At 35.4% G+C, this 27,237-nt stretch overlaps 3 protein-coding genes across 4 annotated transcripts in view; 2 read left to right on the top strand and 1 right to left on the bottom strand.

Moving 5' to 3' along the window:
- LOC136237160 (KAT8 regulatory NSL complex subunit 3-like) overlaps positions 1-9,524 on the top strand; it is a 35,705-nt gene extending 26,181 nt beyond the window's left edge. The window contains exons 7-12 of the mRNA XM_066027467.1: positions 3,344-3,409; positions 3,600-3,674; positions 3,721-3,810; positions 8,486-8,548; positions 8,674-8,742; positions 8,829-9,524. Coding sequence (XP_065883539.1) covers positions 3,344-3,409; positions 3,600-3,674; positions 3,721-3,810; positions 8,486-8,548; positions 8,674-8,742; positions 8,829-9,374 — 909 coding nt within the window. The 3' untranslated portion in view covers positions 9,375-9,524. The remainder of the gene's footprint in view (positions 1-3,343; positions 3,410-3,599; positions 3,675-3,720; positions 3,811-8,485; positions 8,549-8,673; positions 8,743-8,828) is intronic.
- LOC136237161 (uncharacterized) lies at positions 9,374-11,487 on the bottom strand. 2 transcript variants are annotated; one of them, XM_066027468.1, is made up of 7 exons: positions 11,242-11,487; positions 10,860-11,011; positions 10,693-10,796; positions 10,223-10,610; positions 10,005-10,149; positions 9,737-9,944; positions 9,374-9,682 (listed from the first exon to the last, which is right to left on the bottom strand). In XM_066027468.1, exons 1-7 carry the CDS (start codon positions 11,414-11,416, stop codon positions 9,664-9,666), a joined length of 1,191 nt encoding a protein of 396 aa, XP_065883540.1. In that variant the 5' UTR covers positions 11,417-11,487; the 3' UTR covers positions 9,374-9,663. The 2 variants fall into 2 exon arrangements, with proteins under 2 accessions (XP_065883540.1, XP_065883541.1); XM_066027469.1 differs by having other exon boundaries at positions 10,232-10,610; positions 11,242-11,486.
- Positions 11,488-21,339: 9,852 nt separating this feature from the next.
- The window catches only part of LOC136236950 (myoferlin-like), a 34,027-nt gene continuing 28,129 nt past the window's right edge, over positions 21,340-27,237 (top strand). The window contains exons 1-2 of the mRNA XM_066027182.1: positions 21,340-21,520; positions 21,636-21,691. Coding sequence (XP_065883254.1) covers positions 21,427-21,520; positions 21,636-21,691 — 150 coding nt within the window. The 5' untranslated portion in view covers positions 21,340-21,426. The remainder of the gene's footprint in view (positions 21,521-21,635; positions 21,692-27,237) is intronic.

Raw genomic sequence — 27,237 nt, 5'->3', positions numbered from 1 at the left:
TTTCGTTGCTATGTGAGTTAAGCATTAGTAGTAGTCATGGTTGTTATAGTGTTGATCTGTTATCATTCCTGCTTGACTGCGTAGTTGTTGAAGTGTGAACTACTTTGTTGTATGACTATGTGGGTAATAATCCTTATTTCAAAGACATGTATGTACATTAGTACATGCATTATGTGTAAATCTCACTGCAATCATGTCTGTATACCATAGAGTCGCGTTGTTGAGCGCATGTGCTTGGAGAAAACTTTTGTAACAAAATACTATCTGTTAGGCGCATATGCCTAATTAATAATTATGGTGTGAATCACTACATTGTAATAGAGTAGGCGTGGTCACCACACCAGTGTGTAAGGATATTTAACTCCGTTTCTGAGTGAAATCCTTCATGATGAATGAGAATATCGCAATGTAGTAGGCTGATATGCTGTATACATAGTTAAGGGAGACGTGAGCACTCGAGGAAACATTAATTTTCTGTATTTTCAGGTTTTCTTCTTGTGTGTAGTTTGTCATGTGATAAACCTTGCCTTGGGCCATGTGCACTTAATAGCCATGGTTAATATGTATGCGCTTAACAAATAATATGTGCTTAATAGACACATGCGCTTAACAACCCAACTCTACGGTATTTGTGTACAAGAAATTAACTGGATAGTACCCCATCACTGTCTCAAGCAAGAGATTTTTTGTTTTATTAGCTACTTACCTCTCCTTTTATCGTGATTTCTTGTCCATGTGATTTCTTGTCCATGTGATCTAGACCATGCTTGTACATGTACATGCTACATATGCACCACCTATACAAGTACATTATAGAGACGTATGCTTGTGTGTATTCTCATGTGACTAGCTTATGTTTACTGAGGTATGCAGTACACAGGTTGTACATAGATTGTGTCTTAAAATATTATTTAGGTGTATATCTCACAAGTGCTTCAACTGCTTGTATTGTGGTGTTGTAAGACTCACTATAACCTCCAGTTGAACATACAAAATACATTTATAAAAGTTTACTGAGCATGATTAGGTTTGTTCTGTTAATCCAGAACCACTGTAGCCAATGCGTTCAAGGGATTCTATTTTGTCTGACAAGGTTTCTCCTTTTGTGATATGACTGTATGTGTGTGTTCGTTGTGTGTGTGTCTGCTGTTTATCCTATCTATAATATAATTCTACAGATGTATGGTATGTGATCTGTAACAGTATAGCTGTATTCTCCATATTTATGACTTCGGACAGAACTAGTGTAATCATGCCTGTTTGAAGAGCTAAATACTCATGTCATATTTATACTTTAAAAGCTTTAGTGTTTGTACAAAACAATACTCATGGTCTAGACTGTACAGTTTAATGTTTAATCCACATACATGTCTATCGTAGCAGAATAATAATACGTGTTGTAAATCACTATTAGACCACTTCTGCTTGATTAATTTTTTCACAGGCAAAAATCTTGGTAGGTCAGTATATAAATAACAGAAATCAGCAAAATACATGTAAGGGGTGTGGTATCAACAAGTTTGCAGCCAGTATGCATGTTTTGAGCTAGGTTTTGAAAAGATATTTGCAGCATTGGAAGAATGTGAGGCTTGTGTTTATGGTATTTTAGCTTGATTCTTCACTTACTGTATGTTAACATTTTTTTGATCTATGAAAAAAGTGGGTCAGTCAGGCTTATGAAACAACCATTTTAAGTTGGCATGGCCTTACCAAGGGCCCTCAAAATGTCATGGAAATCACTAAGATTACTTTATATAGTTGACTACCTGTATCTGCAATTTCACATTAATGTGTAGTGTATAAATGGTAAAGTATAAATGAAATATTCATGGATAAAATTCTTAATTTTCAGGAAATGTTCACAGATATGCATATGCGTACAATTATATAATATTCCCTATAACACTTACCATATGAAAATGTAACTAGAATTGTTAGTTTATTTGATTAGAGGAATAATTATATTATTATTAGGTGACTTACCTATGTGGCTATTGTGCTCATTAGAAAGCGTTATGGTTGTCTGCAATTTCTTTTGTTGAAAACAGTTTGTGTAGACAAGGAGTATATAGATTTGGCAATAAGGAAATTGGATGTATAAACACTCGTTAATTTTTATATACTAATTTTATCTGTAAGAGCTTTGCATTTTAAGGCTATTGTTGAAGTTCACTGTATATTGCTTCTGTACATAGTTGGTTCTGTGTTGAGTTTTTGCATTTATTTCATCTTTTTTATGGAGTTTTCAGATTGATTATATTAGCATTATATAGCCATTGATGGAGCAGGATATTCTAAATCATTGAAAATTAAATACAGCTGCATGCACTGTGACCATACCATATTCAGTGGTACACACTACACCAGCTCATCCTGTTGAATGTGGTGAACTAGTGATTCTGTATTTGGTACCTTTTTACACTCCTACTGTTTTGTCATCAATGGGATGGATATGTAAATCAAGTAATGTAACTCCTTTGCTATTGATAGTCTGTGTGATTCATACCCACACCACTTAGAGGTGCAGCCTCCCTCTGACAGCCTACGTTTGTGTATGTGTTATGCTTCATCCTTTAGTGTCACATTTCATGTCGATCATGTATTAGTCAGGATGTATCAGTCAGGATCATTTAACACAGTTTTTTTTCACCACAACATAGCACCGTCTCTTACTAATGTTAGAAATGCCACTTTACAGTGATTTATAGATTCAAAAAAGCAGTGCATGATGTGATGTTAATTAAACATTGTTAGTAAATAGAACTTAAGTTTGCTATAACTTTTCATTTAGTTGTTAGTACACGTGTACATAGCAACAGAACTGGTTCAGATGTGGCTGATATGTTGGTTTATTCTAATGTAGTTGTAAATTGGTCTATAGTCTATATATATATATATATATATATATATAGCTGTGCTGGCACAGCATTACGTTTTTTGTACAAGCACTTAACAATTACTGCATGTTCTGCTAATATGTAAATGAAAATTTTCACAAACTATCTGTTCATCACTTTTTATTTACACCTGACAGTTTTGACTATTAGAAGTGTCAACTGCTTTTACTCATACATGAATGCACTCAATTAAGTGTTCTTCAAGTGCCTGTTTTCTTAATTGGTCAGTGTTGAAATTTGAGTAATGCTATTCATTGTGGATACTTTTTGTGTCTTGTCCTGTACATCTATTGTGTAGTAATGGTAGTTGATGAAATTCATCTTACCAGTTAGTAGCAATGAATTTTATTAAAATGTGAGAGTAGAATGTAGCTAGTGGTGTGTGCATTAGTACCCACAAATTCCAAGAAGTTACTGTAATGCATTGCTGTGTTTTCCTTCTGCAGGTTCAAGTACCAGGGCAACCAATGGTCCTTGTTACCTGGACGACAGCAGCAAGAATGGCATGCAGAGTACGTATGTATTTCAAGTGTTGTGTAGAGAAATTTAATTGTCAACAAAGGGTATCTGTAAGATTTAATTTGTTAAAAGACTTCTTATCAATTTATTACATTCTTTGTGGAGCATTATTCATGTATAGAACATGTATATATGATGCTACTTTTAGCTTTGTGAATAATTGTATTATACTTATTATTGTAGATAGCTGAGCTGCACAAGATTAGTGCAATCATAGCACTTGGGCCACCTTGTAAGGGATCTAACCACCAATGGAAGGTTGTGTTTGTTGTTTTATTGCTTGACATTACAATGTGTTCTATAGATTGAAACAGATCCCTTTAAAACATGCTGTGTGCCAACAGCGTTTGTTGTTGGAACCAATTCTAGGTTATCGGATGTCGAATACTTTGAGGTACGTACAGTAACACAATGTGTGTAAATTAAATTGCACCTATACTGTTATGTGAAAGGAAAATGCCTTTGTCACTTTACATGGTGTAGTGCAGATTTATTGGTACACTGTTGTAATGTGTAGTTGTAGCAACAGTGTAGTAATTCAATAAGAAGTCACGTCATATCATTACATACATAGCATGGCAACTGAAGATTAGTGCAATGAAGTAACTCTTTTGAAACTGTATACAATTATATTGGAATGTTGGAAATGGTGTATACTTTAAGTCTGCCAATGTGTATTACATTGTACAGTGTTCAGCACAGTATTGGTATGACTATCTGTAGCATAATAAACATTTAGTGAAACTTGGCATCTTAGTAAGTTAACGTGTCATTATATCCTTCTTACCTTTTGTATCCTTGAACTATGTAAAAGAAGATAGACTGCTTAGACTGGTTCTGTATGGTGTAATTTTGTTTAGATACTGTTAGTTGACACGGTCTTAGTTTGTTTACTGGCTATGGTCATGTAGAGTCATTCTCAGTTTCTAATTTTTACTTGTGAATAATTTTTGCTAACTGCATGTGTCATATTATGTAACAATTCATAACTATCCCTTTATCTACTAGTAAATTGTAATGATGTAGTAATCTCATCAGTGTATGTAATCATGTTAATGGACAATCAAACAGTTTGTAAAGGATTAATTGAATTTTGTGGATGCGATCATAAATCTGTCTCCATGATATGAGTTATGCAGTAACCTAGTGAGGTTAACATGTAAATGTTCTGTTGGTATTGACATTTTTGTGGTGAACATTACTCTTACATGATCTTTTCATATGTATACAGCATACATTTCCAGTAGGGATAAATGTAAAGCTTTTTTTTTTCAATAACAGTTTTCATACAATGCACTGATAAGTAGTAAGATTCATGTTTACATGATTGTACTGCTGAAATTTAATGTTTGCATGTATTCACACACAAAAATTTTTGCATAAGCGAAAAATTTTAACCTTATAATAGAAAATAGGGCAGACAGTGACTACATTGTGTTACGATAAACCTTACTCAATGATTCATCTTCCCTTGTATTTCCAGTACTGGTTTGCAACACAGCAGAATCTGTGCATAGCATTCACTAACCAAACTACAGTGGTCTTAATTCTGTCATATAGTGAAACTTGCTTTGCAGGGCCTGAAATTGTGTTTAGGAGATGAACTGACAAATCCTGTTAAGTGGTCGGATATACTCAATAGTATTGTATAAAAACCTTCTAAATGTGTTCAGATATTAGCCAAAAAATGGTCAGAAAATGGCAGATGTCTGATAATAATTTCAGGTTTTGCTTTGCTAACGAGATCCAAATCACAGTTAAGGTTTGCATCATATCCTCTCCAATTCCTTTTTGTGGGTCATGATAAATCACTTGTGTAGTCCTGATGTAATGAGGATCCACTCTAGTGTGGTACACAATACTCAAGAAACAGTTTGTAATGCATTTCTGTTCAGGAGATGATCTCAGCAAGCTCCAAGATTGACCATTCAGAACCATTGCCCACTTTGCAACTGGCACTGTATTTGTGTTTGACACTATTTGTGTATACTTGATTGTTTATTACCTAGCGGAGTTATGTTATTTCATGTCAACTGTTTCAGTGTTATGCAAATTTTTTAGTATTCACCATTACTAGCACGCAAGGCTGAATAAGAATTAGAAATCAACAATTTGACAGCTCTGTAGAACGTTACTGCACTTTTGTTATTAAGTGATATAGTACTATATATTCCACTGTCAGTGTCATAACAGTGTTTCAAAATTGAAACGAAGTAATTAGATTAAATGTTATTGCTAACAAGAAAATTACCCACTCTGAAGTGAATTAAGGACATTAAAGTTCTGTTGTATTGCGTCATCATTTTTTTTAAAGGTTCAGGGCAACAAGCAATTCTTTGATGTATGTACATAGTTTATCTGTAATATCCTTCACTCTATTTTTCCTTACTAGACAGGTGCCGTATTTTAAGGGTCCATAGTGTGTGAGCACTTGTGTTATGTAGCACCTTTCACAGATGGGACATTTGGGAACATTCTTTTTAAGGAGTTTTACATATGTATCATGTAGTAATTCTAATACGTTGATAACTTGATCATGACTAGCTGAAGTATGTGTGTACAATTTCACAGTGTAAAGTTATTCAATCAGTTACTTGCGTAAATCCCATAACTATGTATGTATTACTATAAAGTCGTTGTGGCTACATAATTATGTTTTAATGTACTTTTCCTAGAAAGTCATTCATTAAGTAATCAGTTTTGGAAATAAATTTTCTGCTGATGCCCTGGTGGTTTGCGTGTGCCTTAAATTAAATATTTTACTAAAAATAAAATCCATGATCTTTTGTGAAGCAATTCCATATCTTGATAGATTTTTTGAATCTGCTAAACTGGTTTCTATTTTAAGTAATGCAATATAGTTATGATATGAAACTCGTATACATTGTTAGCTTTTCAGAAATGGAACAGCAATGTTTTCAACTTCCTTACTCTAAGCATGCTTATTATATACTATTACCAATACACATTCAATGTTGTGACATATAAGTTATGCCTTTTTGTATTATATTACAATACTTTCTACGCATTTTGTATATTGGTAACAATATCAAACAAGCATGCTGTTGCAGTGTGTAAGGTATTATTCTTTTCTTTGTGAAATACATGTATCCTAAGATTATAGTATCTGTGTTGTGATGCTTATCGACGTTGGTTATAGTGAATGACTTGTCAACTGTACACTGTGTAAAATGCTAGCCCAGTAGTACATGTATTGGTAGTGTGAGTCATGGTTGTTAAGAATCATGAATTCCTGATATGTTCAGCAGTTTTTTGTTTGTATGTGTGACATGCAGTCATATACGTACGTGTCATTACTTGGTATGATTATGATGAAATTTGATGTTTATATAACATTTGATGGCACTTGTCTTGTTAATTGACCAGTCTGTTTAGTAGGTGTGTATTTTAACTGTGCAATATGACATTTTGTTAATGTGCTACTAATTAAAAGCTTCTACAATGATAACTGACTAACTATGGATTCTGTATTGTTAGAATAGGAACAGTCCATAAACATAAGTTTATTCATGACACATGTGTATGTACTTTGAATGATGGCTTCACAACTTCACTTAATAATAATTAGCGTCACCATTTCCTCTTAGTGCAGTTATGTCCATTGCAGGAAATTCACAAATATTATGAACTCATGCTTGTTTGCTTGAGTGTTATATGATTGTGTATAATATACATATCTTGAGCTACATATGCTTTCCTCAAGTGCAAAAAGTTATGCTTTTTTCATGGTAGTGATGCTTTTCTAATGGTAATATCTCCCTCAGTTTTTTTTGCACCTCTTGAGTCTAATTGTTTTAGTGTGCTACCTTTGCTGTAAATTTTAGGAAAATGTTTGAATTTTCAGTTTCTTGGGGGTGTTTTACAGTGACATTTTAACTTGAAAATATTTGACATTACTCAGAGACTTGTCACTTTTTACTGTCTTGAATTTGTTATGTTCGCTGTACAGTTCCTTGCAATATCTACACATAACAAACATGATTGTAAATTAATAAACCAGATGGGATTTACACCTGTAGCACCTGTGATGTAGCAAGCTGCTAATTCCATTGTGACCGATTTAAGGTCATTGTTACAAATGCTCACATAGTAGCTTGTACAACTTAATCACAACCAAAGCACAATATACATAGTGGCATTTAGTACAATGTACAAATTCACACTTTCATGTGGAGATAATCACGTGTGAGAATCTGTACACTGATGTGACACTGCTGAAAAACATCGCCATGTACATATGTGTACATGCATACAAGTTTTCTGTTGTTTGATCCCTTATTATATTTTGGTAGTTGCATGCACCGCATGTGTTGTGTGTAGTACTAATAAAGAGATCGAAAATGATTATTTTATACAAGAAGCATAGCATGAGTGCACACTTTACATGGTGTCTTGCAGGGCGTGCAATCTTGAAAGTGATATATGATTGTGAATTAGGATTGTTATTAACAAATAAAGTTAAAATTTAATAGTTTTTTGATAGGCTTTTGTTTATAGTGAAAGTTTATAAATACATAATGTTTTAATAGCATCAAAGAATGTTTTCATATTAGCATGCAGTGTGTAAATTATATCTATCAAACTAATTCCTTTTTAAAACACTTAACAGCCAACAGTGTATATGAATTTAAGAATCTTGTAGGAATTCTGCAGAAAGCCATTTATTGTTGCATTGTTTTCTTGTTGTGTAATATTATTCAATTTACACATGAGCATTTTTGTGGTGTACTAAGATAAACAAAAGACAATCATCACAAACATGTTGATTGTTATGGTATAAATTACGACCTACAGTTATTTACATACTTGGCGACACACACACTTGAATGCTATGAAAACAAGGACAATATCTGATTACAGGATGTTAATGTCATTGTACCAGTGTGCACATTTCGATGCCAACTTTATTCCAGAAGCCTTCAAATGTTTCATTTGTTCACTCAAAGGCCCTATTTATTTGTAGCAGGTTTATTGCACCTGTAAATATGTGTCTCCATGTTGATACTTACAACAGATGATCTATCATGTACTCTTTGTGACATCAATAGATTCTCAGGGCAAAGATGCCATGTGTTACACAGTTGATTGTGGTGGATGAAGCTGACGACATGGTAAGGCTTATCTTGCAATGCCAAATTTGCCACCACAGTGCTTGGGTTTAATAGTTCATGTATTGTGTATATCTGATATAAAATATTTGATTTTCAATATATGAATACTTCTCATCATGCTGTAGTTAAGATTGTTTCCTGATAAACTCTTTGCGGTATCATGTACACAAAGCATTGCAGATAGACACATTCTGGTGAGCTATTAAATAACGCAGTATACTAGCTAACTACATCATGAAAGTGTCTCTGTATTTGAAATCCACATATTGTTTTCTTTTAGGAGGGAATCGGTAGATTCTTAGTGTCTGTCCTACCATTTTCATCACAGCCTTTAACACAAAAGCCTATGATAAAAGTCACATCTGTAGAAGACACTACCAAGCTATCCTTGGCTCCTGTTACAACTGAAGCCTCTCATTTAGTGATGTCAAGCCTTATGTCAGAATCTGATGTGAGCAGAGATAAGCATGCACTCAATTTTAATTCAAACAATTCCAATGGAAAAGATGCACTTTTCAAACTGACCAGATCTGGGTTAAGCAGGTCATCAACCATGCCATTTTTAGTGGAGCCTGCTGCAAGGGGCAGACCAAGATCAAAATCAGAAGGAAGTCATAGAACAAGAAGATCAAACGATGAACTAACACCTCCGCAAACACCAATCTTACACAACACAAATCTTTCCCCATCTCTACAGGCACTATCACTTCCTGAGTCAAACCTTCAACCTCTTCCAAGAACTCCACCAAACAACCCTTACCCGGCAATCATACAAAAGCTTGATGCCAATACACTTCGCCAGTTGAATATAAAAAACTTCAGTTAATCGTTTCAGTGATTATATACTCTTTAACAGTCTTTTATTAAATATTTAATCTATTGATGTGTTACAATATTATTATACTGCTTGTCATGTAGTTAATGCATAACATATATTTACACTTCAATTTATTACAATGATAAAGTGACATCTAAATTAAGGTTACAGTTTAAAAATGGTTGCTCAGGATATACAACAAATATTAATGAAAATGAGAAAGCAGTGTGATATTTACAATAAAAATTAAAAATGCCACTGTTGAATGGGCACACTGGATGGGAAACTCTTGGTAGATTCAAAAGCAAGGTGTAATCCTGTTAAGTACAATACAGTATACACATGGAAATTAAACCGATGTATCAACTTACTCTCTTGATTTTTCTAAGCAGGTAAAAGTGAATCGGTTAGCACCATTCTGGAATCCATATTCATCAGAGCACCAACATGTATATAACTCTGTAGCGGTGTCCAAGTAGCACTGTCTTGGCTTGTAGTGGCCAACACAGTCACATCCCGAGTACCATTCACCAGACCCTCGACCCAAGCCGTTACGTTCACACTGTGTTGGTGGATTTTCTGTATTATGAGAATAAAATTGAAGTAAAATGTTTTATAGTGATGTAGAACTAATCTAACCTCGACAATTTCCACGATATTCTACTAAAATGTCTTTTCTCATTATACACTCTTGTCTTTGAAGATGACATTTTGAATCATATGTCACACCATCTGATCCACACACTTTTTCTGCATCACTAGTAACATCAGGACATCCTCGACACTAAATGGCAATAAAGGTTAGATCATTATGCTTCTTATCGGGCTTGTGGTGTGTGTGTGGGGATTGGGGATACCTGACTTACTCTCTTTGAACGGCCACGGGCACGTTTTTGTTGTCGTTTCCGTCGTCGTTTGTTGCCTATGAGTATGTCGATTATGTCAGTACTTGGTTCTTCTGTGCTTTTTGTCGGTTGGGAAGTTGTTGGAATAATACTTGGCTCATCTTGTTCTGTGCTATCAGTTGTATTACTGTCTGGGGGTGTCGTAGTTACATTAAAGGCTTGTTCCTCTGTCATATTTTGCTCAACCATAGTCACTTTGTCAATAGTAGCATTTGTATGGTCTGTCATAACATTAGTTGTAGCAGTAGTATTGGTTTTTGTAGTGATGTTAGCACCTTCAGGCGGTACACATTTCTTGATGACCTCGCAGTAGTTTTCACCTTTCATATGCAGCGTGATCCTATAAAATGCAAGGAATGTTAATTGCGCATTTATTAGTTTATACAATAACACACATTCTGTATCTGGAGCTAGAAACTTACGTGAAACATATCTCTCCATCGATTACATCGTTTTTTGGTCTCCACAAATATTTTCTGGGTAGATCGTGCATGACTAGCGGTTCACAAGTGTTGAATATTATCAGCTGTTGAACAACGACAGTTTATATGTAAACGCTGCTGCAGTTAGGCTTGCTGCTGACGCTAACCGTATTGTTTTCACATGCGCGATCCTCTGATCGCTGTGAAGGCTTAACAAATCTGCCAATTGGATTGCCTCCGGTGTTGGTTGCCTCTACTCTAAACCACTCTGGTCCTTGCTGCTTGTTCTTCAAAGGACATCGCCTTGTCGTTACTATAACTAGAAAACAAATCAATTTTATAATACAAGCACGCACACATTTGTTACTATAGGTGTCACTGTGCAGAGTAGAAGCTATGCAGCGTATAGCTCAATACATGCATAGCTAGCAAGTATTTGTGGCCGAAAAAAGTAATCTCTCACAATTCCATGCAGTAGTCACACAATGAAAGCAGCATGCACAATAGCTAATTCCCATCGCTAGGAGTTTAAGATCTATATTGCTGTACCTGATATAGGCTTGCCCTCACGGTACTGAGATGGTGTCGTTGTTACAGTGTAGGCAGCCGACGACAGCACTTTCGTGCTCACTGGACATTTCAACAGCCGACAGTTCTGCAGCATTGCTTCTGCAGATGCTATAAACACTAACGCCAGCAATAGAAATCTCATTTTGGCTAACATAAAATATTGTAGTTCAGTAGTTTCAGAACCACTCTATTCGCAAGCAGTTTGTGAGAACTGATCAAACTGAATTACGACCTAACCTTTTATAAGCTTTTGGTGGTATTGTGGTTGCTGTCAATTTACACTATGCAGATGCTAGCTATCATGACTTAATACTGCATTCCACTCTGGTACATTGTTATTGTAAGGTAGAGGCTATATATGGTGCAGTTTGTATGTATGCAAACATTGCAGTTAAGTTGATTCGCTTATAATTGGGTAGGCCTTCCAGTTTATACGTAACTAGTGAAGTGTAGCTGAAATTTCGTCTACAGCCACAGCGACCGCATGTTCTGGCTATATATAGAAGTTCACGAAGTAAGTTTCGTCTATTCAAGCTATATATGCTGCTTTCGTCCGCTTTATAAGAATAGCAGCAGCATGCGTGCGTGCATGCAAGAAAAGAGCTAGTAGCTATAATTATTATTACACCAGCTACGTATAACTGTGACTGAATGATCAGTTGATAGTGATCAACGATCTAGATCTATAGCATGGCCATGCGTGCATGCAGGTACTCCTATATATACGTAGCTTTATACTTGAGTCTAATTCTTAGTTACACTCAGAGACTCGCATGCATATATGATTCGCTATATAGTGTCCAATCTGCATTGTGAAGTGTGTAATTCATGGTTGAGATTTCTGTACTTCAGTATGTCTATAGATTTAGATTATTTATAGCAGTATATTTAAGGACTTATAAACACTTATGTAATATATAGTGCAGGTATACTGAAACTACAAGTCCTTGGAACTGTTTACAAATTCTCTCATTTAGTGACATGCCGCATTGTGCCACTACCTGACTGAGGACTCATATGGGACTTCTGTGCAGTGTTTATTCTAGGGCTGTTATGGGGGGAACTTTCCCCCTTAAATATCAGACTCACCCCCTAAAACTGTGAGTGACTACTTATAGGTCGAGCTTGCTTTTAAAATGACCCACAAAAAAAGGCTTATCAAAAATGATATGATTGCTCTCATATATTCAATCTCAGAGTGGTTAATACGTAAAATTTTCCCAGGTTAAAAATTGAGAACGCAATCTTAAATTTAAGTGCTCTCAGATTCAGTACTGATCAATTAATTATTAAAAACCTTCTAGTATTCAACAAACAAAATTTCATACATATAGTGACGGCTATTCAATATCTGAGAGCTCAGTTTATACCTAGTATAATTATATAGTGAAATAGCATACTTAACTCTCAAAATTGTCCTTAAATTCAACATCAGAAAGTGGTATAATTTGTAAAAAATTTTTACTTTCAAAATGGCATGCACCGCCAGCACAAATACCCCCAGATTTAATTTCAGAAAGCTTGATTTTTTAAAAACTTCTTAGTTTTGCTATAACCATGAAAATGCGTACCCTAATATTTAATTTCAAACACTTGAATTATTTCTTGGAAGGCATCTATCCATGCAGATCTTGTAATTTGCTAATGTTCTTTGTGGTATAATACGTACAATGATGGTCAATACTGATCATGGTCTCACATAAATTGTAAATATTCATCACTTGATATGCAGTGCATTACTATTAGAATTATGTACAGTATAGCTACATGAGATGCATGCACATGCATATGGTTGTCCTAGATATTACATCATTATGTCATCACTACTACACTCTGCATCAAGCTCTACCAGCCAAAGGATCTTTGACTACACACAGTCACAAAAATCAACACTCATGACACAGCCTTAAATGACTAACCAGTTGGGCAACTATTTCAAGTGTTTATGTAGTTGTGAACTTGCATGGACAACTATATAACAGACTTTCACCTAGTCCCCCCACAAAGGAGAAATCCTAGAATAAACACTGCTTCTGCATGTGCGTGCATATGCGGGCTCATTGCTGCAACATGTAGCTAGCTATGTGCATAATGAACGAACATGCCATTTTAAAAGACAGGTGTAGTTATATTCTTACTGAAATAAATGCAACTTCTTGACTATGAAGGTGTGAAGAGCAGACTTATACTAAGTACATATGTGGAAACTTACCTTTTGATAATATTAACAGCTGCATGGAGTCCCATTTTGGTAGTAACAAAATTTTAGTGTCAAATCCCTGCCTACTGCAGGATTTCAGTTTTCTTGTGGATCAATATAGTGCATGAGATAGATGATTAAAGTCACTGACATTATTGTTTAATTATTACAGTCATGCATGTATGCATGGATATACATAAACATGTTTGCATGATAAGTGGCTTTACACAAATACATTTATATACATGCGAGTTGTATATACATGAATTTGTCCCACCCAATTATGTCATGATCTATATGTTAATGAAATTACCTTTTCGCTACATATAAGTATTCAATCATTTTTTTTGCCTTAAATGGGGAGATGCAAAGTTGATAAGACTAATGAAGGTGTTGTTTATTTTTGACACATGATAGGCCAGTCCCACTAATGCTATAAATGAATGATTAAAAGCCAATAATTAATTTATGGGGGTCACATTACATGTGACTTGGTGTTTCCAGGGGGCACTTATTAGTTTACAGACTTGTTTGGAAGTAATATTGAAGCCATTTCAATTTTAATCCTTCCTGATTTTACATGTCATGTAGCTGTTGACTATTGCCTTATAAAAGGTTGTATAACTAAGGTTGGACTGCATGCTTGTAATTAGGTTTCCATGACTAATTATTGACAAATCCTTGTATAGTATCATGTTGATTGCTATGTGGTATTATGCATGGGTGTCATAATGTAGTTATATCCATACAAGTAGAGGCCATGCATATAATGATGGTGCATGCATGTACATACAATAACAAGGAAACCAAAGTGGACAAAAACTGGTTAATTAAGGACGCATGTAACCTATACTACATATATCAGGCTATGTTTTTCATGATAATGAATTTAAAGAAAGGTATACTATACAACATCACAGGTGTGCATAGAGAGTGCCCATGTATATACAATTAACTAGCCAGCTCAGATCAGTTAGAATATTATGTAATAGCGTACATGTGGCTATACTGTTCTTGAAGTTCCCAGACGTCTATATATGTGTATAACACTGTTCTTCAGCTAATTATATTAGCTGACACATAGTGATAAATAGTAAAAATATGCTAGCATGACTTCATAATTGGTCCAGACAAAGCCACATAATGTATATGCGCTGTATTATACAAACTGATTAGCTAAATTGATAACACTTTATCTGCTTTAAGTGTGGAATCTATAGGACAGCTGCACTTGTGTATGTAGATTGACTAGCCAATGCCTACGTTGATTGATTACAGGTTGCATAATCTTACAAAATTTGAATGGGAAGGACACAGTGGAATTCTCAAAGACTCCCTGACATGTGCTCTCTTTGATAATTAGAAGTGCTTGTCCATGGTCTTTTGTTTCAGTGGATATATATTTAGACGCCTAAAATCAAGACACCTAACCACTTTACTAAAGAATAGGACAATTCCTCTATGATATGCTTTGTAATACAGCATGTGTAGTATATACTTAGTGTGACAATGGAATTTTCTCATATTTGGGATGGGAATGATATAACCACTACTAATTCTGTTGATACTACGTCCCACTAGACCAGCCTGTAATCACACACTACATACACAGAGGTAATTTAAATTACTATGTAGCAAGTAAGATAACAACGGCATATATGTGTATCTATACAGGTGGCAAATAGCAGATAATATACACATCTGTATCATGCAGTAATCATGGAAAGGTGTAGAATATATGATCCATTAAGATGACTCTTCTATTAATGGTATAACAAGTATAATATGATCATTTTTGGTCTTCTCTGTATTCACACCTAGTGTCATTGTAGCAACAAAACACTTATATAGAATGATTGTGCACGTAAGGCAGATGAACCAGATAAATTTTTTATTGCAGCTAATATTGTTATGTGTACATACAATTGTAATCCATTAGCTACAATGTAACTACATGCAAGCAATAAACAGATAGCTATATATACATGCTAGTTCTTAGTGATGAAAGACTACAAGAACTAGTACATCCATGCAGCAATCTTATACCACATGTATACATACACACTTGCAAGAAGGACTGTACATGTATACGTTTTTACTTGAATTCAACAAAACTTAACTACAAATCAGATTTGTACATACATGTATTCATGGATAGCTACAAAGACTGCAACCAAGCAACTAACTTGATTTACATGACTTAAATTGGATCTGTCAAACTTTTACCACATGTGAAATGCTAGAAACCTCTAGTAAGACAATATGTATGACCACAAGTTGGTACATATAAGTAGTTTAATGTCAGCTCATGGAAACACTTGTATCAGTTGTACTATATATGTATAATTAGTCTTCACTGACTGATGTCACCACAGCATTAGGTTGTTTGTGCATGTACTTACTTTACAATTGTTTAAAAAGGTATAATGTATAGCTCATTACTTTATATCATGCATATATCTGTATGTGTATTATGTTCTGACAGTGAATGCTGCATGTATATAATTTTGAATGGCAGCTAATTATAATATCTATAATATAGGCCATGCATACAACTGAACAAAACCTGGCATGACTATTAACTATCTTGTATAGTGTAACACCTACATACAATAGTTTGCATTAGCCACAATATATTTCAGTAAGAAATTACAAATTTTAGTGCTATTGACTGTACATGCTGATCAATTTCCAGACTGCAAAACTACACAATCATGTAGTTTGATCATGATAGATAGACCTCCTGATCAGTAAATTATGATTAGCAAATAGAAATAAAAGAAAGGATGCAGTATGTAGAAACAACAAATGTGAAAAAAATAATAATAATAGAGAATTACATGTATTCTAGTGATGTATCACAGTTGGATTGGAATGTGGCAACCCTCAAAATATTATACAATTTACTACCATTCATGGGTAATGCATTCAACCTTGCTATATACCACAGCCGTAAAGTGAAACAACTCTATCACTGTAGAAGTACATACTTAAACTAGCTCAAAGCTAAGCAAATGCAAGTGACAGAAGCCTGAAATATGCACCTAATATATTCCTACTAAAAAAATCATATTAGTTAGCTACCTGACAGTTTATCAATGCAATAATTGCATAGGTCCAAAAACAGGTTGTAATTTCTTGTCCACATGTTTTACTTGTGAGTGATCACATTAGCTACAATAATTATAATAAAATTACAAATAAGCTGCTAGCTATATGATATACCTGATCTAGCTTAATTGGTTTTAATAATTTGGTCAAGATTGTAGTTGCTATTGTTACGCAAATCTGATTTAGGAAGAAGGCTATTATAAATAATAGCTCAAAGAAAAGTGATGATATGTCCTAAACATATTGTACATGTATTAATGCTATGTTCTCAGGATGCAGTTTCATATGATAGCCTAAGCACAATTTCAGCTATATTTTCACACGTTAAGTGTTACATTTTACCCACACATGATATAACCCCGCCCATTGCATTTTTAGGTTTTGATAAGCACACCATATAGCATGCATGTACAAGGTATGTTGATTTTTTTAAAGCTTATATAGTATAAACATTTAAATGATGTGCTAGTATAAGGAACAAAATAAAGAGACGGTGGATCATCATAATATTAACTATTATGCTGTATTTCACCATGCAGAACATGGCTAAAATAAACAAATATTAGGCAAGTTACTTACTAAAATGACAAATTAATACTATAGGTACAAGCACGTATCAGTATAGACTGAATTTGGGTTCACTAGTATATCTGCAGGTGTAGACAACCTCCCTTGTTTCCTTACTTTTTTCTATGATCCCTAATCAAACTTAAAGTTCTTAATTTCTCCTGTGTAATATTATCATGGCTGCATGGTGAACCTGCACATACTGCATCAAAAGAAAAGATGGTGGTACATGCTATATTGACTGGTCATTAGCAAGTTCAGGTACTCCCAATCACCACATAGTAATAATATAATATAATTCTCGATTACCAAAATAGGTCGGGATACATCAGCTACGCTGTACTGAAACGAGAGAATAAAGCAAAATCAAAATTGGCGTATATGCTTATGCATCAACCTGTACTACTAACTGTAAATACTCTTATACATATGCCACAAATACCAGATTTATGAATTCAAAGGATGCAATCATCTTCCTCCAGATTAGCATATGTGTTCATCACATAGGTAATGCCACATCACAGATCTTTAGCAGATGGCATTATTTTGTGTCCACTTAAATTCAAAAAGGTTTAATTGAATTTTACATCTGCAAATTTAGCTAATGTTGTTTACACATAGAATTCGTATTACTCTGATGATCATTATGAAGCATTGTTATCAAGACATATATGGTATAGTAAGTCATGAGAACGAGAAACAATAGACATACAAAGCACATGCTACAGTAATAAAAAAGTAAGCAACTACAATAGACCTGTGCAATTTCCTCCATATGTGTCTGGTTTGTACAATTAGTGATTTACAGGAAAACAACTATCATCCATCAGTCTCTACTAAATCCTCTATGCTAATAGTGTCTTCCCAAAAATATATAAAGGCACCATGTTGATAGAGTAGAAAAAAGCCCTTATATACTTGTATACATGGTCATATCTATACTGATATAATTTTGCTAGCTCTCTCTGTCTTCATTTCAGTGAACTTTAGTATAGTTTGATTGCGGTTGTATTATATATTCTTTACAAAAAAATGATCATGCACAAAAGTGTATAAAGTGTTGAATGTTTAGTGTGTCATTAGAAATATACATGTCTGTGACAACGTGTATGAAACCTATGATAAAACTAAATTTGTGACCGGATTTGACAAAACCAGGCTTCCACACACATCCAATTTAATAACTTTAAAGGAACATAACTCATTGTAGATGTATACAATCAGTTTCATATTTGGACCTGCTATTTCATAATTGTATGAAAAGAACGTGTGAAAATTCCAGGGTAATAGCATGTTGGGTAATCAAGTTACAGTAGGTTAAAGGCAAAGAATTGGATGTGTGTGGAAGCCTGGTTTTGTCAAATCTGGTCACATTTATAGACCACTACATGCAAATGACCTATCAGCATGCAACAGTCACTGATGCATAGTAAATTATGTGGGAATTAATGAAGTCCGGGCTATGTGTTGTATGTATACATCATGTATTTTGTATATTTAAGAGGCAGCAAATGATATGTATCTAATCCATGCATTGTTCACAATTTAATTGCATTGAGTTAACTGAACTCAGAGTGCAAAGATCAGTTGTATCCAGTTCTACCACGCTAATTATGTATTCTACCATGGTGTATGCATATTAATTTTGAATGTAATGAATTAGACAGAAAATAAGTTCCCACATAAATATTGGTAGCGTTGCATCATGTCCAGCACGTGATGCCTGGTATAAAGTGTACAGATAACTGGAGTGAAAGAGAGAACTTTTGACTTTACTATATACAACCTGTGAAGAAGTTTGCTACAACATGGACATTATTGTAACTAATTATGAAAACACTGATTTTTCACAAACTAATCTGTAGAATATGCTTTTGTTTTAGTGTAGCACTAAATGGATGTCAAGAGGTCAGAATTCCATTGGAATGTTCCCTTCCAAATATTTGTCACCGTTCAATCCACCATAGAACAAGAAAGTGATTTTCAACCTCACTGATTTAATTTGATTTCCTTCTACTATAGCTCATATCTAGTCCAGAATCTGAGGTATCTATCATGTGTCTCATTGGTTATTATGCCATTTATTACAGGAGCCTGAAACGCCCTGATGTAAGGGGGAATTTGCTACACTAGGCCATTTTGATGCACCAAAATGTCCATGAATCGGGCTTCTCTACATGTATCACACTTGGAAAGTTACTAAAATGTCACAAAGTAGGCAGTACACAATAGTTAGCCGGTTTCATTTTTTATTGGACATGCCTATTTTAGCTGCAAGCCTGCCATAAAACAAGTTGATGTTATCTGATGCTACTTCTAAAAACCAGGCACCCATGCAGTAAATACTATCCCATTCTGGCTAAATCAACCATGTATATAATTTAATGCTATTATCAATCAAGCTAGATAATAAGATTTGCAAATGTTATAATTTTGTAATTCATGAATTATTTTGTAATTAAGTAATTACATTGCTATGCACTGGCACCACAAATTATGTACAACTATCTTCTCAACTGTTTTATAGTGTGTTTATTGTGTTTTTATTCTCTTTTGCGTAAGTATGGACATGCCCCATTTCTACTTGTTATTTAGTCTGGTAGTCTATGAAACCAGATACACTGTTCTAATTTGGTTCAAACCTCTCCCTTAGCGCATCCTTAGAAATGCATACGACTCGTGTATCTTGTGAGTGAAGCGCTGGTAAACCACATTTACCTACCAGGAAGGCTTATAATGGATCTGTGCAGCCTTCATTTCTCACATACAAGCTGCCTTTAGGTTTAGCTAGTAATAATGATTGACCTACACACATTACACAATAAAAACCACATAGTCAGACCTTATGTTACAAGAAAAACTGCATAGGTGGTGGAGTAGAGGTGAGCAAAATCAAACTAACAAAAAGAATTCTGGCTAGGACAACTCAACCAGAAACCTGCTAGCTTTTTTACCACATGGGAAAAACCCAAAAGGCTCCACTCCAGTGTCATAATGAAGAACTTTGTGGACATTTACTGTACTTTTAAAACCCGGCACACCCCCAAGGTCAGCTGCGGGTGCACCCGAATTGTTTTCCAAAAAACATGTGCATATTTGTATATCTGTATATTTGTTTGTCTTTCCCCACCCATGTGAGCAAAACTGCTTAGCCTCCTGTGGTGGCACTGATGTCAGTTCATTGAGCAGTAAATAGTGTTGTATATTTTTTTTATTTGCTTTTACCAGTTAGGCACTGGAGAGCAAACACTTGAGGCAGAGCCTGTACTACTCATGATGAGGTGTTTAGGCTACTCCAAATAAATTCTCTGTTTCCTATCCTGGACTCAAGCATATTTACATGCAGGTGGGCGGTCCATCATTTCCATTATTTCATTATAAGATTGGCAGCTTTTCAAGCTATTATTTGCCTGGCACAACCATAAAATCTGCATAAAAGCATGCTTACGCTTGTTCCTTCCTTTTAAGTTGCAAAGAATAGCACAAATGTGGAGTTAGAGTTGAGTTGATAGCATGCACTGCTGACACTGCTTTTACTGAGCCTGTCAGTATGCAAGAATAACCGGAAAATAATAGAAGAATATGGAATAATGGAATATTAAGAGCTGACAGTAACCAGATGTGGGTGGTGGACGGGAAACAGAGAATTTATTTGGAGTGGCCTTACCACGAGCCAAGGAACCTCTTTGCTAAAACGAATACCTATCTATGTTTTGAAAAAAAATCCAACCCCTAAGTGTGACTCAGTCTGCAGGCCATCTGGATGTTAGCTAAGTACCACACACCAGGGAAGCCAGCTAAGTGGAGGAAGGTTTTTACTGACCTGCTTTACCAGTTAGGCACACTGGAGGCGAGGGTTAAAGCAGGTAATTAATGTACTTAAAACAGTTAGTTAATGTACATACCTCAATCAGTAAGTGAACGAGTAGTCTATGCTGTAAAGCACAAACAAAATCCTTGCTATGTGAGTATATCCTACTGAGAATATAGCCTAGATGTTGCCGCACTTGCCTTTAAGTTGTATCGAGAGTACGTAGAATGATGGCACAATACTGATCGAGAGGTAGGTCTATACATTTATCACTACTGTCAAGTTCACTGAGTTTCGAAGCACCTTTCCTACTGCACATGCGCAATTGTAGTATTCTGCGCATTAATTAAAGTGACGACGTTTTACGATGAAAATAACTCGTGAACGGAGGATTACTGCGTTTGGTATCTGCATACCAGCGAGTGTTCTTCATTGCTGTGTTTCCGCTGACGTTTCCACAAAGAAATTTGTGAAGATGTCGCTGGAAGTTAGGGTGAAGAGTGCCAGCAACCTCCCTAACGTGGAGAGATGGAGCAAGAGCGATCCAATGACGGTGCTTTTGTTCCAAGGTGGGCATTTATTAGTGCTTGTGTGTTCTTTTTGTGGAATGTCCGCAAGAAAAAAATGTTTGAACAGAGCCTTGGCTGCTACACGTAATCCTTTGCGTGTTTTTTCATTACGCAGGTGAGAAGAAGAAGACAAAGGTCATTGACAATAATCTTGACCCGGAATGGAACGAGGTAATTATACGGAGTTGTATGGGGTGTGTATGGTTTAGATTAACCTTTCAATGGCTCTTAACTGGCCTTGTGTTGGTTACGCTGTGGAAGTTGCTACCTTGTGTTAGGCTAAAACACGAAATGAGCTCACCTGCTTTGCAAAGAAGCCGCTTTGTTGTCTTCCCTTTGACCACCTTTTTGTTTAGATTTTCTATTGCTCAGTACTTGTGATCAAATATATGCATTGTAATAGAATGTTTTTAGGTTGCTTTTTATTGAACAAATCAGTAAAATTATTTAATTGCTTTAAAATAGGGATATGTCTCTTGGTAACATAGTCACCACAAGACTTTGAGGACATCATGAGTAAGCGTTTGGGTTTCTGCAATTATTCTCATATTTCACGTGTGCATGGAGCTGTGTTGCTTTGTCCTATACTTGCTTATATTGGCATGACGAAGCATGTGCACTTCACTACGTCTAAATAATATGCACAATTATGGTGTGTTTTGTCAAAATTTTGTTTAGTTATGATTGTGTGCTTATACAACATTTGCAAGATTTTTTAGAATTTTCTTGAATGTATGTCACTGCTACACTACACAAACTTGCTTATGAATAACAGCTGCAAGTTTTACACAAAACCCGCTGTGCATTTAGTCCACCAATGGTTACTAATATTACTGTATGTGTCAAGCACACTTGAGCTACACTTTCTGTCTTTGTGCATCATATTCCAGGACATGGAAAACACCACGATTGAGTCAGAACACTGTAATTAATCGTACTTGTCAATATGACGTTTTAAACATGAACACTTTGTTTTGTTCTTTATATGATTTTTGCCATCTGCTAATCATAGCTCTGTTAATAACTTACAAAGCTCCTCTTGCCTCCTTGATAGCTGGTTTCAAAACTGCTCAGCATTTAGACAAGTATTGTTTGTAATATGAATACTTTTTGTTAATAGTTACTAGTGTAGGGAGATAGTTTTTGTGTTAGTGTACCATGTATCATGGTTACCAAGTACATGTCATAGTTGTGTGTAGGTGTTGTCATAGTTACACGTATACCACAATGCTATACACTGTTTGTGTGTGTGTGTGTGTGTGGGTGGGTGTGCGCGCACGTGCTAAATGTTTAGTTCAAATCAGGTCCTGTCTTTATATTTGACAAGTACGTTATATATGTATTATAGCACTACAACTTACAGTCAATGATTAATGTGACTCACTTTACCACAACCATATAAAGTAATTAACCTCCGTCAACTGATGGTGGTTGTTTTGGTAGGTGTAAAGTGTCCCAGAGTTTTTTGTGTTAACCTTCAATTTTCAACTTGATCATATCATTCTTTACTAATATGCACTAAGTCTAAAGGCTTTGGAGAGCCCCACAACGAAACATGTTAAAGTAAACCACGAGATTTTTCCATTTTACAAAACCTATAAAATCAGGCATATGGGACCCTGTACTATCACACCCCCAGCTTGTCTGGGAGGAGTCTTAACTATAAGCGCAACCTCCTCTGGATCCAAAAAGAAAACTAAAATGTTTAACCCCATGATGGCCACTGCTGCCATATGGCATCATAACTCACGCATAGAATAAACTTTGGCCTTGCTATAACTTGTAAACGCGTTTCATAGGATGTGCTAGTACTGAAACGGACACGCCTATAGAGATCCTGTTGCTGGGATAACCGGAACCTTCCCCGACTAGTGTGCATTTGTTATGTAAGTGTAAAGTGTAACCTTTCGTAATAGGCGAATTAAATCGTTCTTCAAATTGAAAACAAGTAGCTGATAACAAAGAAAGTGTTATACATTGATTGAGACAGGTATAGTTGACAGTCGGCTGCTTTATCCCAGGCATGGCATGGTGGACACGAGTGCAGTTATGCATGCGCAACAGCAGAAATGGGACAAATCACGGAGAAACCAGCTGTGGATGGATCGCACTGTGAGTAAACTTTATAGAATAGTTCTTTGGAGTGTAATACACCTTAGTAAATAGATTCCGTTGTTTGCTTGGAATGATTTTTACCAAAGTTTAGACTTTATTGTTTGATAACTTCATTGCAGTTACTGTTATGTAAACAAAAACAACACAGTCGACCTCCTTAGTTTACAGCGAGTATTTAGATATATGATTACTAAGTAGTTCAATATATTGGATGGTTAGTATGATGTGATTTGGAAATTCGGCCAGTGGTCCTGGAGAATTTGGCTGTCAAGTGTAGTGACCTAGCAATGCTCACAACTAGGCACGTAGAACCAGATTATCTGGCTACACGGGCACACTATTCTTTGCGAGTGCGAGTTGAGTGCTATGAATACCCGGCACAACTATCAGGCAAGCGTTTGCCAATTAACTCTGTTTAAATTATTGTAACTATGATTTATAAAGAACAGTAATTGGAGAACACTTTTGTACATGTTGCCAGTGTATGCACATGTATGTAATGGTACATTCCATTGTGAATAGTCGCGACTATTACCCTAAATAAATTAGGAACCCATATTAAACAAGTAGGTGAAATTGTAGAAGTAATGTAATTCAATGACAACGACATGATCACCCAATCATCCAGCTAATTAACATCAGTTGCTGACTACATGGTTTGCATTGGCGTGTTGTAGGAAGTGTAAACGTTTACAATGAGTGTATATATACATATGTATATGTAGGATATGTAAGTATGTACACTTTTATAGGCATAGCTAGTTTTAAAATTACTGTGTGTGTGCATCCATGCAGTATTAGCTGATGTATTAGTACAGATATGTTTCGAGTCAGCCATTAGCAGTTCACAGGAGTATTTTACCGTTCAGTAGATATGTTGTGATTATATTGCTAAGTAGCTGGGCATTTACTGCATTGTATAAAGAGCTACAGTATATAGGCTTTGTTGTTGTGTCTTTGTACTAAAACGATAGTGACTGGCTACCTTAGATTGGATTTATGCCAGACTTGCTGCTCAAGGTCATCACAAACCTTCATTCATCTCCTGTACAACATTACATTAATGTAAGGTGCAACAACAAGTTGACGAGGTTTCTGGTTGATATTATTTGCAGGAAAATCGTAAAACTCTGATCACTAATATCAAGAGTTCATAATATTATAGGGCCCCCCTATAATATTATGAACTCTTGCTAGTATACAGTATGGTAGTACTGTATGTTTAACTGGATGCTGAGCTAGTACTAGCATGTTGGTACTTAAAAAGTATATGACATAGTTCAACACCAAAAGTCTCTATTCAGTGGACTGGACTGGAATTTATTTTGTTTTGGTTTTTACATTTTATTGCTGCATTTATTGAGTTTTACTAGTTAACAGTTCTTAGGGAACTTGCAACCCAATACTAAATGCTGAGTGTGAACAGTGGAAAATGCAACAATTGCCTTTTAAAATTTCACTGCTGTTTATTAGGCTGAGTTTTAGCAACAAAGATATCCTAACTGTCATTTACCTCAAAAGCAGAGAATAGCCAAGTCATTGAGTTGGATAACTTACTGAAAACTTCTGCATAGCAAGAGTGACTTCCTTCACTTAGGCCGTCACTATTCGGTAGACTAGACTAATATATTTTTGGTTTGTGCATATTTTATGGTTGAGATTTATTGAGTCAAGCAGTGGAATATACGAAAACTGTTTATATATATTTTTATAAAGGATTATACTTACCCTAGGGTATAATGTTGCTACAGGGAGTGTGACAACGATAATCAACTTGCCAATGGAGTATATAGGTGCTGTGGAGTGTTGCTTTCTTACATCTAGGTGAAGCTTGGGATTTGTATTTTAATTTGAGCTGTATGCACTTCATATTATTTATACCATCATTATTCCATTAATGGCCAAAATCCAAGCAACCACTGTGTGAATTGTGGAATTCTGTTTCATAGTAACCACATTCTAAATACTTGCTACAAACCAAGGAACTTGACTGTGTTGTTTTATTGAACTCGTTATATCCTGCAGTCTCCGGAGTAAGGAATAAAATCATAACTGTTTACAAAGATGTCTATATTTACAAATAACTTTGTACTTGTAGTACTTTACAGTTCGCAGCCAGTTTCTTCGTGATTTATGCCTTTTTCAGTATTGTGAGTGCGTACCATACCTCATGTAGGATAAAACATATGATTGTGTTATTACCACCTGTCTCCTCCATTGGTGCAATTTTCAACTGATAGAACAGTTTAACCTTCCTGTACCAATTTGCACAATTAAGTAACTCATAATAGTTGGAGATACGACTCCTATGGGCGTGTCCATTTGACCATTAGCATATATACTATGAAATGCATGAAACTGTTTCCATGGATGAGTTCTGATACTATACCATCATGGCAACTATGGCCGGTTATTGAGTAGTGATGGGCGGTATCTGAATTTTTCTAAATCAATACGGTATAAAGTATATTATTGCAGTTATAGATATTTTTTTTTTAGAAATTCATGTAATGCAAAACTGATATTTCAAAAGTCCAACTGTAGCTAACATACACTGATGTAAAAAAAAATGGGACTAAAAAGTTGGATGATGAAGTTTTGGCTAGCAAAAACACCTAAATTGCAAACAAGTTTGCTGAAATTTTTTTTTCTGATGATAAATTGAGTACAATTTTGCTGATAGCTAGGAAGTCATGAGGAAGTTAAAGATTAGCTGACAAGAATACCAGTAGATTTACTTTTTCTGGTAGTAAACGGTTTCTATATTTGTTAGGGGTCATCCATAATTTTCAGCATTTTCGCAAGCGTACAGAGCGTACGCTGGGGGGGAGGGGGTAAATCCAATGCGTACGCTTTTTAATAATGTTGATATTAGTAGCGCTATATAAAAATAATTCTAAATAATTTAGCATGCGCATACAATTTCAGTATCAAGATGGCGAAATGTGAGTTGCAGCTCGAGGCAAGACAGTTTCTTCTTGAACTCGCTAGGCATCCAGATAGTGTACACAAGTCACCAACTAATCATTACCAGCATTTCGTGAACGCCAGAGGGCAGATGCTGTGAAGCGCGCAAGTAAAGTGGAAGGAGCGAGTTGTTTACAGCAAAGAGCACTATGTGGCAGCACTGAAAAAAGCTGCGCAACACTTGAAGTGGAGCAGGACAAGGTGTATTGATTCATTTTTCAAGGTACAATATATAAACAGGCTATAACTAACCACGTAGCTAGCTGTGCATTAGGTATGCAGGTAGCCATGACTAGGCCATGTTAGGTAATAGCCAGGATCGCTTTCAGTAAAAAACTGTTTTCACTGTACTAAAAGCACGTAGCTGTACAGTACTAAATGGCTAGATTGATAGGTTTAGCACTATTTCATACATGCAGGATTGTAGCTTGCCAAATAGCCGGTTTAATTTATAGAAGTAGTGTTTACAAATAGGTGACTTGCACAATGTATTGAACGACAGCTACCTATAACTTGTTTTCTTTGCAGACAAGCACAGTGAATGAAGAAACTGTAGCAGTAGAAGACGACGTCAGTAGTGGTGCTGAAGCTCATGATAATGTACAAAGTGTTGTAACTCAGCAAGTTAGTACAGG

This window comes from Dysidea avara, chromosome 10 (genome assembly GCF_963678975.1).
Source record: "Dysidea avara chromosome 10, odDysAvar1.4, whole genome shotgun sequence".
Taxonomy (NCBI): domain Eukaryota; kingdom Metazoa; phylum Porifera; class Demospongiae; order Dictyoceratida; family Dysideidae; genus Dysidea; species Dysidea avara.
This window is presented reverse-complemented; position numbering and strand designations above follow the sequence as displayed.